Below are 14,470 nucleotides of genomic sequence, written 5' to 3' on the forward strand. Positions count from 1 at the left end.
ACCACCACCTCGTCCTCGTCCTCGTCCTCCTCGTCACATTACACCATCACCATGGAATGGAACCAACCGAGTGACATACCACCACCTAGATACTTCTTCGTTCTACAGGTACATGCAGGAGGCCACTCAACCCCGTCGACTCTCACTCGACGACAGGCACCCAGCCATTCCTAGCTGCCGGATGGAAGCGGGGTTCTTGCGTGCTTTCTTCCTCTTCCATTGTCTCCAGGCTCCCCCAACCCCGAGGCCGGCGGCACGCGGTAACCCCCTCCAATACAATGTCCCCTCCAAGCCACCCCTCCACATTCTCCATCCCAATCGGTCAGTTGGAGGAACCAGAGCCAGGGGAGACATGGATACCAATTGCAGACGGCTTGCTACAGCGAGTGGACGGACTTTGCCAGCATTTGGCGCCGGGACTGGAGGGACGGTGCTCGATCAGAACCGACGATGCTGATAGAAAGAAAGAAACCCATCCACCTCCCCAAACACAGTCAATGTCTCCCTCTCCCCCTCTCCTGCAAGTGCGAGAGCGGGATATTCTCCCCGGCTTCAAATGCAGCAGCCCGGCACCTGCTGGTACCTGCTGGCATCTGCTGGCAGTACGCATCGCGGGCAACGCACAGGATGCAGTGCAGTGCGGATACAGCGCTTCGGACAGGGGGGGCTGAGGTCACTGATCCGAGGGAGGGGCCTGGCATTATGTACCTGGGTAAGTCTCTCGGCGTATCTCCCCCGCGACGCTTGGCTGCCGGACAACATGCGCATGACGCCGCCAGCTGATGACGGTACATGCCCACTTACACAGTAAACCCCTGCGACACTCTATTCTGCTTCTACATAGTGCTGGGTATCTAGGTCAACCGGAGTCAAGTCCACTGTCTAGCACTGTTCTCTCTCCTTACTGCAGTCTTGCAGATGGATGCTTATCTCTGCTTAGACAGGTCGGCATTCGTTCTCTGCCTCTGCTGTCATCGCCGCCCGACGGAAACATCCAAGTCACGCTCAGCATGTTGGAGGAATGCCGATTCGAACGACGAGTTCAACAATGTCTAAGACCCCTCTTTCCACTCAACACTACACAATCACTCTCTTCCAATGCCTTTTAACCGAGTCTCCGAGCTGTCTGCCACACGCATAAGTGTACACACACACATACACACACACACACACACACGTACACACATACATACACCCACCTCAAAGCTCAGCTCTGCATACGCATCCAGAACTGGCCCAGTCACCTCCTGCCGAGGCCGGAGATGCGGGCGGCAACGGCGCAAGGTCCAGCCCAGAGCCAAATTGGCCAAACCCAAGCATCGGTTCCCGTCGAATCCAAAATGACACCCAACCCCTGTTGGCCGGGACCAGCTGCTGACGCCTGGGCTCTGCGTGCCTACGCGTGCGTGTTCTGACTCTCGAGTCGGCGCCCGCGAGGATGAAGACGGCGAACGACGACCCGCGGGGAGTGGATGACCGATGCCATCATGCCGCTTTGGCCTGATGACTGGCGGCACAAGGCTCGAGTTTCTCAGCCAATGCTCACTCAACTGGACGGACCAAGAAGAGCAATGCCGGACGGATCGCAGAACTAGCAAAACGGTGTCCTGTTCATTTCCCGCCGTCCGCTGGCACATTGCCTGCTGAGTCCGTCTCTCTACGGTACCACCCCTCCCCGTCATCGGTCATCCGTCGTCCACCCTGTCCTATCGCACCGCTTCCTCAATAATTACCACACACCCGGCAACGCTGGGCCACGCCGGCCAGCTGACAAAGGCACCTGACCACCACGGTGGAGGACGGGACGGGGGGCACCACGTCAGGTGAACAGGCCATTCACAGCGCTCCTCTGGCCCACGAGAACAACACACCAACGCTGACGTATGTCTATGTGGGAGGGCTCTCCCGGCCAGCTTTCCTCACACACACCACCACGTCCGCACCCTCACGGAATGCGCTGCCACGTCTGGTTGAGCTGCGAACCTCAACCCTCGCCCGTTTCAAGAATTGAGATGCCGGCCATGAAGTCATCTGTTGGGGAAGGCGGGCTGCAAAGGTTGCAACCTGCTGGCTATCTTCGGCCCCAGCTTGGATTACCTAAGACAACCAGACCGTAATCACCCCCCAAATGCGATGAGGCGAAGCGAGACGGGTCGAAGCCACAGAACGATGCGATGATGCGACGATGCAAGGCACGGGGTCAGCCGCGGCCGGAACGCCGATGAAGCGCGAAATGGGTGCACTACTGTGTAGGTACGTGGTGCGTGGTACTCTGCAAAGCGCATGGGGGAGCGCGGTCTGAGGTCGGTCGGATCCATCAACCATCACCGGATGAATCTGCCGTCATCGATGTCATCGAACCGATTTGTCGGTTACTAAAGATGGGGGGGGGGGATGAGGATATGCCATCGGTAAACCGTGAACCGTGAAACACGACGGCTGCAGGACACACGCATTGCGCCAACGAGGCAGAAGCAACCCAGCATTGTGTTCCTGGTGGGAGGCTTCTACTCCTCCATCTTCCCGCCAGTTCCCGTCCTTCATTCAACCCTCCCACAGCCCTTGTCTCCCTACGTCTGCCAGGGCCGTCGCATCGCGTTGCGTCGCCTTGCTTGCTTGCTTGCTTGCTTGCATGCACCTCAAAACTGCGACACGGTAGGCAGCTCGCCCTCGATCGCGGTCCACGGGTCGAGCCAGACTCGGTATGCATCCATCCGCCACTCCCCGTCGTCCTGCCTCACCCACTCCGCGCTGCCGGCCCAGCTGAAGACGCCCTCGTCCCCGTCCAGCCCCTTGCGCCGTACTCCCCCCTTCAGCATGACGTGCACCCCCTTATCGGTAGCTGACCCGATGGCCCTCGTGATCCAGTGCTTCCTCGCCGAGACGGTGCTCCACATCGCCGTCCGCAGCCGCCGGATGTCTGTTTCCCACCCACCTAAAAGTCAGCCACACATTACATCTATCTCCTTGCGCACGGGACGGACATACCCTCGTGCTCCTCGGCCGCCTGCGGCCCGATCTTGACCCTCGCGCCGGGCGTGTAGAAGCCCAGCCAGCGCTCGTCGAGGTCGCGGTTGTCGCTGGTCCGATAAAAGTCCCGTATCCGCAGCCGCAGGTCCCGCCCGATGGCCGTCTCGCCGGCCGCGAACGGCTCCGTCCGGGAGTAGCTATCGTGCGGCTCGATGCCCTCCGTGGCGGCGAAGCGATCCATTCTCTGCTTTTTCCAGCTGTTGTTTTGTTCTTGTTGTGCGTTGCAACTCATGAGAGGGTTTCGCCGGTGTGTTTGTTAACTTGACAATCCGACGTCAGGAGAGAATATGACGTTTACATCCGTCCCGAGTCCCCCCTCTTCCCCCAAAGCGTTTTTTAATTTATAAGCCTTCGGCCCGGATCGTCGGGAACCTCTTCGGGAAGCACCTCCTCCTGTGATGGCGACCCCATCAGCAGTCCCACCCCGTGTTGTTTCATTGACGGATGGATCTCGGTAGCTCGGCGTGGCAATCGATCGCTTGCCTTGTCGTCTGAGGGCGTCGGGAGACGTCCCGGCTGAAGCCAAAGACGCATGCGCGGGAGGAACGACAGCCGCTGAAGGTACTATGGACGACCTCCAGATACGCCCGACCCAAACGGGGGCCCGTCGTTGGGAAACACCGAAATCCGGACAGTCAATAGGAGCTAGGGTTAACCTGCAAAAAGAAAAAGAAGAAACATGAATTCAAACCAAAAACCGGAAAACGACGCGCCCGTCCAACGGGTGTGAGTGAGTCGGGACGATGGGCAAAAAATGTTTTACAGCACCCGCGCGAGCGAATGTTGGAATTGTGGACGTACAGGGGATCGAACCCTGGGCCTTTCGCAGAGACGTGTAGATGCAAAGCGAATGTGATACCACTACACCATGCGCCCATACATGTGGATTGATAGAGACGCAGGATTCAGATACTAAGTGGGTTGGCACCAAGGAGGCAGATTTGTGGGTCGCCGACAGCCACTGCCCGTTTTCATACAGTCTAGGCACTCTTCTACCTAGGTACTCAATTAAAATGCCAGGGATGTGCAACTGCAATCCTGCCGTGTCTAGCTGTGTAAGGGCTGATAAACAAGACGAGATTGTGTTTGAAACGCGATGCGGATAGACGCGCCCTGTTCCCAGGACTCCGAGGCCGCTGGCTGTAACCTCTCGGCTATCAAAGAAAGCCTAATAGTAGTCAGTCGGTGTGGTCTCGCTATGGGTCTAATATCTGAGAACCCTCCAAGTTATTGCCTTTCGTATTATAAGAGAAGGAAAGAGATGCATCCAGTGCACACTGGTTAGTACTGTACCCTTTTATACATCAACCTCATGACAGAGCTACTATGTCCTGTAACCTCGGGGACCCGGGACATGGCCTACAACCACGGAGTGGAGAGAGGGGAACAAGCACCTTTTTGGTCTCCATTGTGAACCACGAGCAAGTCGAAAACCGCCCCAGTCTCGGTCCCTACAACTATCCGGAACCATAACCACCACGGCTCCATCTCAAACATCCTGCGGCGAGCCGCCTACACGCCGCATGATGGGGTCACCAGGGGAGAGGGGGAGGCCGTCCTGTGCACTTCAAACACGCCCATCATCGAGGGCCTTCGGTATTACAAACTCGCCGTGAAGCTATGGTAAAACACGGATATCGCCCAGCCCAAGGGAGGGGGGCAGGGGAGAGAGATATCCCACATCTCGTACAAGAAACATCTAGACACCTACCACCTCGCCCGCACATCGTTGTGGCGTCGTTCAACCCAAGATCCCCCTTCCCCAACAGGAGGTACAAGAACAAGAACAGCAAACCTCCCGGTCTCACATCGTCCCGACCAAGATAATCCTACATCAATCACATATGTATATGTATATCCTTGCAACAACAACTGCTCCGGGTCCCTCATCCCTCACATCCAAAACACACAGAACAAGCCCCTTACCCCAGAAGGATCTCGACCCGTTCCCTCGCGACGGCGTCCCAGACCCTCTGCACTATATGCCCCAGCCCTCTCCGGTAACACACGCCGCCCACCCTCTCGACCCACAGCACGTTGACAAAGTCGACGATCTCGTCATCGTCCATGTTGTCCCGGAACGCGTCCAGGTCGAATACGTGGCTGCCGCCCCGCTCGCTCGCCGTCGACACCGCCACGAACTCGAGCTTCTCCTCCCCCGTGTGGTTCGCCCCCTGCAGCCCGAGCCAGCTGTCGTGCGCCGTCACCACGCCGCACCACTTGCCCGTCCGCGACCACACGTTGCCGATCGCCAGCGGCACCCCATACCCCCTCCCCGGCGCCACCAGCCCTGCCCCGGGTCCCGTGTTGTTGCCCGTGTTGACGGCGTTGGCCGCCTTGGCGTCCACTGGCGTCCCGTTCCGCGCCATCGCGAAGTCCACCTCGAGGAAAGCCACCGTTGTGCTGAACGACAGCAGCGTCGCGCTCATGGCCAGGTCCGCGAACGGCGACGACGACGACAGCCCCCCCACGGCTCCTCTGTCGCCCGACATCATCGCCATCTCCGCCACGGGCACCGGGTACCGAAACACAACCTCCGGGTCCCCCGCGTACCGGAAACCGCCGCCGCTGCTCCTCGACCACCCCGCCGGCAGCGGCACCGTCCTCCTGTGCCGCCGGTCGCGGTACGCCATGCCGTCGTTCGGCAGCGGCGTGTACGTCGCCCTGTCCGTCAGCTCGTAGCTTACGAGCGGCCGCAGCCGGAAGGCGTAGGGGCTCTTGAACCGCCTCTCGGCGGCGGCGGCCTTGCGTCCGGACGGCGGCGCATCCTGTACGTAATCGGCCGCTGCGCGCCAGAGCGTCAGGTCCGCGGGGACGCCGTCGTAGTGCCATCCAAGCCAGCTCCACGACGGCAGCGGGTTCGCCCCCGTCATGGGCTGCACCATCAGCCGCCGCCGCACCGTCGCCCGCGGCTGCCACAGCATCGCCATGTCGAGGAAGCCCACCGGCATGCCGAAGATGAAGCCGCCCGCGAACGACTGCGACAGCACCGTCGTGATGCCCCGCAGCGCTCTCGCCGTGTCCGACATGACCGTCACCCGCCGCGCGCTGAACTCCATCGCGATCCGCGCGTATTCGTCCATGTCCGGCCACACGGGGTGCAGGTACCCCGTCACCGCGGGGAATGTCCTCTGCCCGCAGGGGCCGCTGCGGTTCCCGCCGCCCTTGAGGATCTTGTTGAGACGCCCGCCGCCGCCGCCGCTCCCGGGTGGGCCCTGCCACACGTCGCAGTGGCATTCCCACGTCACCGTCTCCTCGAACACATAGACCTTGCGCCGCGAGTACATGCCCTCCTGCACTGTCCACGCCCGCCCGGCCCATCGCGACGACAGCACCAGGTCGTCGTGCTTCCTCGCCGCGGCCCCGCGCGGCGGCGGTGTCCTCCTCAACAGGCCCGTCAGCCCGGACTCGGCGTCTCCCGCCGCCGCAACGATCGTCAGGTAGGCGTTGGCGTAGATGTACGCCATGTTCCTGATGTGCTCCTCCCTTTCCACGTCGTCGTCCTGCACGATGCAGAACCGGTCCACCCAGAGGTACTTGATGCCCAGTTTCCTCGCCAGCCACATGGCGTCCAGTATCGTCTGCGGCACGTCCGCGTCGTCCATGCTCGCCGTCAGCATCTCCAGGTTCCCCCGCAGCGTCTCGACGGGGCCCCGCGAGCTCGGCAGCGGCGGCTCGTAGACGTAGCTCAGCGCGATGTACCGGTCCGTTGCGCGCGCGCGCACGAGGCATCGGTTCACCGAGTCGATGAGCCATATCGGCCGCCACGTGTCCCCCGGCGGGCCGGAGCAGTGGTCGCCGTGCTCGGCGTTGCACGTGTCGAGCCACTCGCGCACGCGGCCCATCGGGTTGAACTTGTTCGCCGCCGTCGAAGCCGACGAGGCGCGGCGCGAGGGGGGCGCCGACGACGAGGCAGCGACGCCCACCGGCTCCCGCGCCGTACGCGCCGTCCAGGTGCTCATGAGCCGCTCTGTGATGCTCTGCCGTTTGGTACCGTTGTTGGCGCTGTTGGGCGGCACGCTCTGCCGTCGGGCGTGGCCGTTATGGGGGGCGTTGCTGGCGCCGTGTCCGTTGCTGTAGTACTTGTCGTCTGCCGCGAAGCTCTGCCTCTTGGTGTCCCTCGGCGTCGGCGGGCTATCGCGGTCTCTGTCTCTGTCCCTGTCTCTGTCGCGGTCGCGATCACGATCTTTGTCCAAAGGTGGCGGCGGTGGTCCTCCTCCTCTCTTGAAGTCCTCCCGACCTCGATCCCGGTCCCGGTCCCTATCCCTATCCCTATCCCTGTCTCTATCCCTGTCGCGGTCTCCTCTGTCCCGATCACGTTCGCGGTGCCGTTCCGTACGGATGTCCCTCTCCCTGCTACCCCTCGGCGGTGGCGGGTAATGTTGCTGCTGCTGCTGCTGCTGTCGTCGTTGGGGCGGGGGCGTGGGCGTCTGGGGTCTATATCCGCCGCCCGCGTCGACCGCCGCGTCCTCCTCGTCCGACATTGAGCTTGCTGAGCTCTCGTCGGATACGACGTCTGGTCCTCCTGCTGGTCCCTCACGTCTGGCCGCTGCCGCACCGCCGCCGTCGCCACCACTGCGGGCGGACGGACTCGGGTGGTCCATTGCTTATAGCCCCTCTCCCTGGTGGCAGGGTTTCCAACACACACTCGTATGAGGGAGGTCGCGCGGATGTACTACCCGGAAGGCGCAGGCGCAGGGTGCGGGATGCAGATGCTGATGCGCTTTGCGCGGCGCTCGCGCGCGAAAAGGTTGAACAATGCTGCTGCGCGCGCAGTAGGCGAGGTAAGTGATAGTAGTAGTAGTAGTAGTAGTAGTAGTAGTAGTAGTAGTAGTAGTAGCAGTAGTAGTAGATGAAGTAGCAGCAGTAGTAGTAGTCGTAGTTAGACAAGGCCCCACCACCGAGTTCTCCTCTATTTTGCCTCCCTTTCTCGCGCGCGCGCGCCCTCTTGCGCCGTGACACTAGTGAAGGTGGCTCGGTGAGACCGTGCGACGGATGTTCCTGGTGCAATGAGCACAGGGCGGAAAGCAGAAAAAGAATCGACGCCGCCGTCGTCAGGACACTGCACCTGTGTGCGAGACCAGCATTCGAAATCCGATAGATGAATGAGCGATGTGGGCCGATTGCGATGATGGGCGATACGATGAGATGTGGTTGTTGATGGAACGGCTCTGTGCGTGTACGTACGGATGGATATGTTTATGCGTTGCGATTTTGCGATGGAGGGAAAAAGAGTGGTTGCGAACACGCCACTCGGGGCCAGTGAGAGTGAAACTGAGAGAGAGTGAGACTTAAGACCGAGAGTGAGAGTGAGATCGACACTGACAGAGTGCGACCGAAGCTATGAGGGAGAGAGAGAAAGAGAGCGATCGATGTGAGTGAGATGCGAGGTGAGAGGTGAGAAGTGAGAGGTTCAAGGCACCGCCACCACCCCAGCCCCCTCCATTACCCAAATTGCAAATCGATACATTGGGCACGAAATTCAGTGAAGCTCTTCGCGGGTTGGCAATTGGCAATGGATGCGTCCCGCACTAATTTGATCATTGGGCACTCGTATTGCAGGGCCCTTCCCTACAAATCTCCCAACATCTAATTACCTACCTAGCCATTCATACATTGCAGGTCCCAAGAGCAACTCACTCATACAATAAATAACCTCTGTGTGGGCGGTGGATGTACAGCATGGGTTTTACCGTACATAAACCGACTTACATCAACAGCACTCACCTACACATATACGCCTCGGACAAGTAAAGACGAACGAAGGAGCTCTTAATACATCATGCTCACATCTATTAAAATACATTTGCTTGCTAGTCTAACAAACTTTGCGACCCATCTCTACCACCGTTTGAGCCGATGTAGAATCCGCCGCTCCCCCTCGGTCGCCATCCACCACCCCGTTCAAACAACCCGACAACAGCCTCTCTCTTCCTCTGCGGCCCAATTTATGGCCCATGGTATTTGTATCGAGTGCCAATTCCCGCCATAAAACCTGTACAATGTTCCAACCCTTCCCAAACCAGTACGCCTGTAAATGTGCAGCAGTTTTTGATGATCTCACGGTCGTTGAGTCGTCCGGCGCTTTGCACTAGGCCAGCTCTTGACTGTACGCCATCGCCGTTTTTTGTTGTTGTTGTTGTTGTTGTTGCATCAAACCCCGTAGAAGACAAAAAACGTACTCAAACGTCATCAAACGTCAAATGCGATCACTGAAACGTCTACGCCTATCAGAGTCGATCCGGCTACTCCTGGTCACTCGGAGCACCGTTGCTGCCTCCGTTGCTTTCGCCGTTCGCTTCTTTGGCGCCGTTGGAAGCCGAAGAGATCAGCTTGATTCTCGTGGCCGACGTAACCGGTTGAGGGGTTCCGACGCTCGCACTGGCGCTAGGTGCCACAGACGCCTCCTTAGGGCCATCGCCCTCAAGCTCTTGCAACTCCGGGTGCTCCTCGAGTTCCTTCTGGAGCTGCTCGTGGAAGAATTTCTGCGTCAATGTTAGAGGGTTGATCGATGACACCCGCGAAGGCTTCTGCTTTTACTCACCTGCAGAGTCAGGGAATCCTGGTACAGAAGTGATGCCTCCTCGTTGTACGTTTGGCAGTTGCTGAACATGAGATCGACATCCTTGCGCATGTCGCCGAGGCTATAATATTGCTGCTTCTTAATCTTTTGCTCGATCTGCTTCATCGAGATGGGGGCCTGAATGATCAAGTAGTAGTCGGCGTAGTCGCGCTTGGGAGGCAAAGCAAGGAACGGTCCGATAATGATCCGCTTGCCTGCCACCGACTCGTCATCATCCTCCTCAGGGGGCTCCGGATCGTCGACCTCAAGGTTCATGAGTCCGTCAAATAGGGCACGCGCGCTTGTCTGGAGGGACTGGCGCTGCTGGGCCGAGATTCGTGGCGCTTCAGACCCCGCCGACACGGAGACCGCCTTGGGTCTGCCTTGGGGTCCGCGACGCTTCTTGGCTGGCGGCTCATCCTCGCCATCGTCTGCCTTGCGCTTCTCCTGGTTCTTGCTGCCGGGCTTGCGACCCCTCTTCTTGGGCGTTTCCACTTCCTCGGTGCTGGCGCGACTTACCGAGGGAGAGGCATCCGCGGCGTTCATTACGGCTGTCCTCTTGAGCCGGTTGTTCTCCCTCTTGTCCTTGCGTGCTTGCTTACGCGCAGCAGCAGCCTCGGGAGAATCGTCGTCGTCGTCGACAGCCATGAGCCACTGCTCCTCCGTGAGACCGTCGTCGTAACGAACCTTGGTCCGCTCACGGGCTCCGCGTCCAAGACTCGTCTCCACCTCCTCTTCCACCAGGCTGCCGTCACCCAGATAGATGTCGGGGAGTTCGTCCTCTCCCAACAGACGGGGCTTGGCCTTCGCGCCGGCCGCATCGCCGTAGATTGGGTCCTTCTTCCGCTCCTCGTCGAGCTTCTGGAAGACGGTCACCTCGTCGTCGCTACGAGCGAGGAGCAGGTTCAACTCCTCATCGTCCATCTCATCCTGCTCTCCCGTTTCTGCAAGGTCGGCACTCTCCAAAAGGGTTCGCAGCATGGCGTCACGATCTGTTTCCGTCGATTTGTTATCGAAACGACCGGCCTGGATGACCTTGCCGTCCATGTCGAGCTTGTACCTGGCTCTTTCCAAGATCTTCTCTTCGACCGAGTTGGAACTGATGAGACGCAGGATGCGAACCTCGTTCTTTTGCCCGATACGATGGGCACGATCCTGGGCCTGCAAATCTTGATGAGGGTTCCAGTCAGAATCGTAGATAATGACGGTGTCGGCAGTCTGCAAATTCAGACCAAGACCACCGGCACGTGTCGACAGCAAGAACATGAAGTAATCCGAGTTCGGAGCATTGAACTCGCGCAACAGATCGGAACGCTCGTCTGACTTGGTCGTACCGTCCAGACGGAGGTACTTCATGTTGCGGTATCTCAGGTAATCTTCCATAATGTCCATGATCGCCGTCATCTGAAAGAACATCAGGACGCGATGGCCCGTGGCCTTGTACTTGGGCAAAACCCGGTCCAAGAGCTCAAACTTGCCGGCCGTTCTCCAGAGCAAGTCGTTGCTGATGCTCATGGGGTTCATGGTGTTCTCGACTTCGTCAAAGACGAAGGGGTGGTTGCAGAGCTTGCGAAGCTGCATGATCATGTTGCTCAGACCACGAGCACCAGCCTTGCCACCCTGTCCGTCGCTGACGAGGATCTTGTTGTGCGTGACCATCTGCTTGTACAGCTTGCTCTGCAGGGCCGAGAACTTGCACTTGATGACCTTTTCTGTCTTGTCCGGGAGGTCTTTTTCGACATCCTTCTTCAGACGACGCAGCAGGAAGGGCCGCAGCACCTTGTGCAGGCGACGAATGACGAGAATCTGCTCTTCTTCCGTGAGGTCCATCTTGTCCTGTCCACCCGTGTTGGCAAAGGGCGTGTTGAACCACTCGTCGAAAGTCTTGGCAGACTTGAAAATAGTGGGGAGGGTGAAATTGAGCATGGCCCACAGCTCAGTAAGGTTATTCTGCAGCGGGGTACCCGTCAAAATCAGGCGGAATCGGGTGTGGTAGTATTGTTGGATGGTGGACGTGAGCTTGGAGTTCTGGTTCTTCATGCGGTGACCTTCGTCGATGATCATGTGGAACCACTTGATCTTGCTAAGAACCGGCCGGTCCTTGATGATGTACTCGTATGTCGTGAGCAGAACCTGGAAGCGTCCCTGGCGAATCTTGTCCTGCTGTTGCTTTCTGGCCAGGGGAGGTCCCTTGTAGACGATCTTGCTGACGGACGGGGCCCACTTCTCGAATTCAAGGGTCCAGTTGGTCAAAGTACTGAGTGGCACGATGACCAGATAAGGCCCCTCCTGCTTCTTGCGCTCGATGAGGTACGTGACCAGACTGATGGTCTGGATGGTCTTGCCGAGACCCATCTCGTCTGCAAGAATACCGTTGAGATTGTTGTTGTACAGTGAGATCATCCATTGCAGACCCTTGACCTGGTATTCTTTGAGCCTGCCACCCACGAGCATGTTGGCCTGCTCGGTGACCTCCTCCTTGATCTTGTGGGCAACGGCATAGTAGTCAATCTTCCTTCCGCTCGTGTCGTCTGCGTCGCTCTCGTGCTCGCTCTCCTCCTCTTCCTCTGGCATCTGTTCCTCGCCAGTTTGTTCCAACAGAGCCTTCCTTTGCTGAGACTTGACAGAGGCGGCGAGCTGGCGTAAGAACCCGTCGGTCTGTCGCAGAAGGTGGGTAATACGGGTGTCCTTGGCTTCGTCGAGCAGCTTGAGATACGCCTCTTCGTCGTTGGCCTTGAGGGCTTGCAGACGCTGCTTGGCGGTGCGCTCGATTCTCTTCTGCTCTTCCTTCTCAATGTTGTAGTGCTGGGCGAACATGAGCTTGTTAAGCTTGCTCGACTTGTTACGCTGGCTTGCGGCAGTCTGCTGGATCTCGTTCCGGTGTTGGGTAATGGCCGCGAGGAAGTCGGTATGCCTCTTCTTCTCACGGTTCTCACGGATATCGCGCTGCTGCTTCTCAAGCTTCTCGGTGATTCTAGCCTCGCGAACCGTCATCTTCTTGGTGCGGCGGTAGTTGGAACGGTTGGTGGTCATAGCGAGGTTGTCGTAAAACATCATTGAGCGGCCAATCTTGTCGCGCATTGCCTTCTGCTTGGCGTACAGCCCCAGACCCTTCATCTCGATGATGGCCTTGATCCTGGCGCTGTCGTCCAGTTCGACATCGTCCGCGGTGGTGTCCCAGTGAGCGATGTTTGCCGGCGTGCTCTTCAGCTCGGCGTAACGGTCACGCATGCGGTTGAAGATGATGACTTCTCTCTCGTAGCGCAGCTGGTCAAAGTCCACACCGGTAGGGAAAAGTCCAGGAATGAGCTTGCGGTTCCTACGCTGGGTGTGTTCGAAGTAGCTGATGGACTTGCGGATCAGGTTGGGGTCGTCGTAAGGAGACTTGACAGCCTTGAACGTCGGGCCCTGAACCTCGGGAGGTTCAGACTTGGACTCGACGCCATTCGGACCAGGCTGTGCGGAGTCGCGAGAAACGGGTGCCGGTGTTGATGAAGCCGCCATCGCGGCGGCCTCGGCGGCGATGGCTTTCCTCCGCTCGCGCTGGGCGAAGATGGCCTGCTGCATCTGCAAAGGAACGCCAGCATTCTTTGTCAGCAACTTGAATGCATGGATTTGTTGGCGAAGCAGACTCAGTTGCTGAGGGTTGAATTGACCAGCGCCAGGACCGCTGGACGGAGCCGATGTGGTTGGCGAGCCGGCGGCGGCGACCGAGGTATTTGAGCTTGCAGAGGGAAGGGCAGAGCCGCCGAGCGCACTAGACGCAGATGGTTGTGTTGACTGTTGCTGCTGCTGAGCGGGATGCGCGCCGTTGACAGCGCCATTAGGACCACCAGCCTGCTGCATCTGTCGCTGCTGTTGCATCTGCTGCTGTTGCTGCTGGTGTTGGAGGAAAGCTTGTTGTTTCTGTCGTAGACGCGCTTGTTGTTGGAAAGACAGAACGAACTGCTCGGCCTTGATATATTCGGGGTCGGTGGTGGGGACGCCATTTTCTCTCATCTGCTTAAATTTCTGGGGCGGCCGTTAGCATCAATCATCGGGAGAACGGCGTGACGTTTCAACGTCAATGGGATGCAGGCGCGAATGGGGGACCAATGTACAGGGAAAATCTTACGTTGAATATCTCTTGAGCCTGTTGAGGTGTGGTGGCGGTCATGCCGGCGCCAGGGAGCTGGACGGCAGGGGCAGCCTGAACGGAAGCCATGATGGGCAGTGTGGAATACCGCAAATCTATTGACTGCGTGAATCTCTAGAGATGCAACGGCTATCTCGCGCGCATTATCATGCGAAGGGCGCCGGAGGTGTTGACGGGTGGAGCCGTGTTCAAGGTTGGTCGCGCCGGGCTCGTCGCGAAATGAGAGACTAGAATGCTAATAGTGACAGTGGACGGGTTGGAAATGCGGCGCGTCGTGTGGAAACAGAAGGCTAGGGGAGGGCGACGTGGTTCGGAGTCGGCAAGCGCGATGGCGTCGTCAGAAACGGAGACACGTCAGTCGCGTGGGAACAGGTTCACCGAGATGAAAAGGATGGAGTTCGGCGACGGAGGTTGATGGAAAATGGGGGAGGATGCGAATGCGGTGCCGCGAGGCGTGGGGGGGGGGAGGGCCGGGAGAGATAGTGGTAGAGAGAGGAGGGAAGAAAATTGGGTGGCAGAGAGGGAGTCGGACGCGAGGCGAAAAAACAGCAGTTTTGGGGGGAGGGAGGGAAAAAGGCGCGGCGTCGGGGCGTTGCCTCGAGCGGGAAGCGCGAGGAAATCGCGTTGAAAAGGTTGCTGGACACTTTCCAAGATGGGTGTCGATGCCTGTAGAGGGGGGTTTGGCGATTTTTCGATGCGCGCGGTGCCGGTTGAGATGGAGAGGTGAGGACAACGACAAGATT

At 58.7% G+C, this 14,470-nt stretch overlaps 3 protein-coding genes across 3 annotated transcripts; all 3 read right to left on the reverse strand.

The window, feature by feature from the left end:
* Positions 1-1,525: 1,525 nt before the first annotated feature.
* Positions 1,526-3,795, reverse strand: CDEST_01152 (Putative NTF2-like domain superfamily protein). The gene is made up of 2 exons (XM_062917311.1): positions 2,989-3,795; positions 1,526-2,920 (listed from the first exon to the last, which is right to left on the reverse strand). The coding sequence occupies exons 1-2, from the start codon at positions 3,260-3,262 to the stop codon at positions 2,640-2,642; spliced, it is 555 nt and encodes a 184-aa protein (XP_062773362.1). The 5' UTR covers positions 3,263-3,795; the 3' UTR covers positions 1,526-2,639.
* Positions 3,796-4,595: 800 nt separating this feature from the next.
* Positions 4,596-8,407, reverse strand: CDEST_01153 (Putative heterokaryon incompatibility). Its single transcript, XM_062917312.1, has one exon. It carries the CDS (start codon positions 7,632-7,634, stop codon positions 4,953-4,955), a length of 2,682 nt encoding a protein of 893 aa, XP_062773363.1. The 5' UTR covers positions 7,635-8,407; the 3' UTR covers positions 4,596-4,952.
* Positions 8,408-8,820: 413 nt separating this feature from the next.
* On the reverse strand, positions 8,821-14,470 carry CDEST_01154 (Putative bromodomain, helicase, Helicase superfamily 1/2, ATP-binding domain-containing protein). Its single transcript, XM_062917313.1, has 3 exons — positions 13,707-14,470; positions 9,575-13,603; positions 8,821-9,515 (listed from the first exon to the last, which is right to left on the reverse strand). Exons 1-3 carry the CDS (start codon positions 13,794-13,796, stop codon positions 9,276-9,278), a joined length of 4,359 nt encoding a protein of 1,452 aa, XP_062773364.1. The 5' UTR covers positions 13,797-14,470; the 3' UTR covers positions 8,821-9,275.

This window comes from Colletotrichum destructivum, chromosome 1 (genome assembly GCF_034447905.1).
Source record: "Colletotrichum destructivum chromosome 1, complete sequence".
Classification (NCBI taxonomy): Eukaryota; Fungi; Ascomycota; class Sordariomycetes; order Glomerellales; family Glomerellaceae; genus Colletotrichum; species Colletotrichum destructivum.

Excerpts from the sequence above, each read along its gene's own strand:
- CDEST_01152 (XM_062917311.1), bottom strand. The coding sequence starts at position 3,262 with ATGAGTTGCAACGCACAACAAGAACAAAACAACAGCTGGAAAAAGCAG. Across the intron at positions 2,921-2,988 it reads GGCGGCCGAGGAGCACGAGG|ACATCCGGCGGCTGCGGACG; the intron begins GTATGTCCGTCC and ends GGTGGGAAACAG.
- CDEST_01153 (XM_062917312.1), bottom strand. The coding sequence starts at position 7,634 with ATGGACCACCCGAGTCCGTCCGCCCGCAGTGGTGGCGACGGCGGCGGT.
- CDEST_01154 (XM_062917313.1), bottom strand. The coding sequence starts at position 13,796 with ATGGCTTCCGTTCAGGCTGCCCCTGCCGTCCAGCTCCCTGGCGCCGGC. Across the intron at positions 13,604-13,706 it reads AGGCTCAAGAGATATTCAAC|AAATTTAAGCAGATGAGAGA; the intron begins GTAAGATTTTCC and ends CGGCCGCCCCAG. Across the intron at positions 9,516-9,574 it reads AGGATTCCCTGACTCTGCAG|AAATTCTTCCACGAGCAGCT; the intron begins GTGAGTAAAAGC and ends ACATTGACGCAG.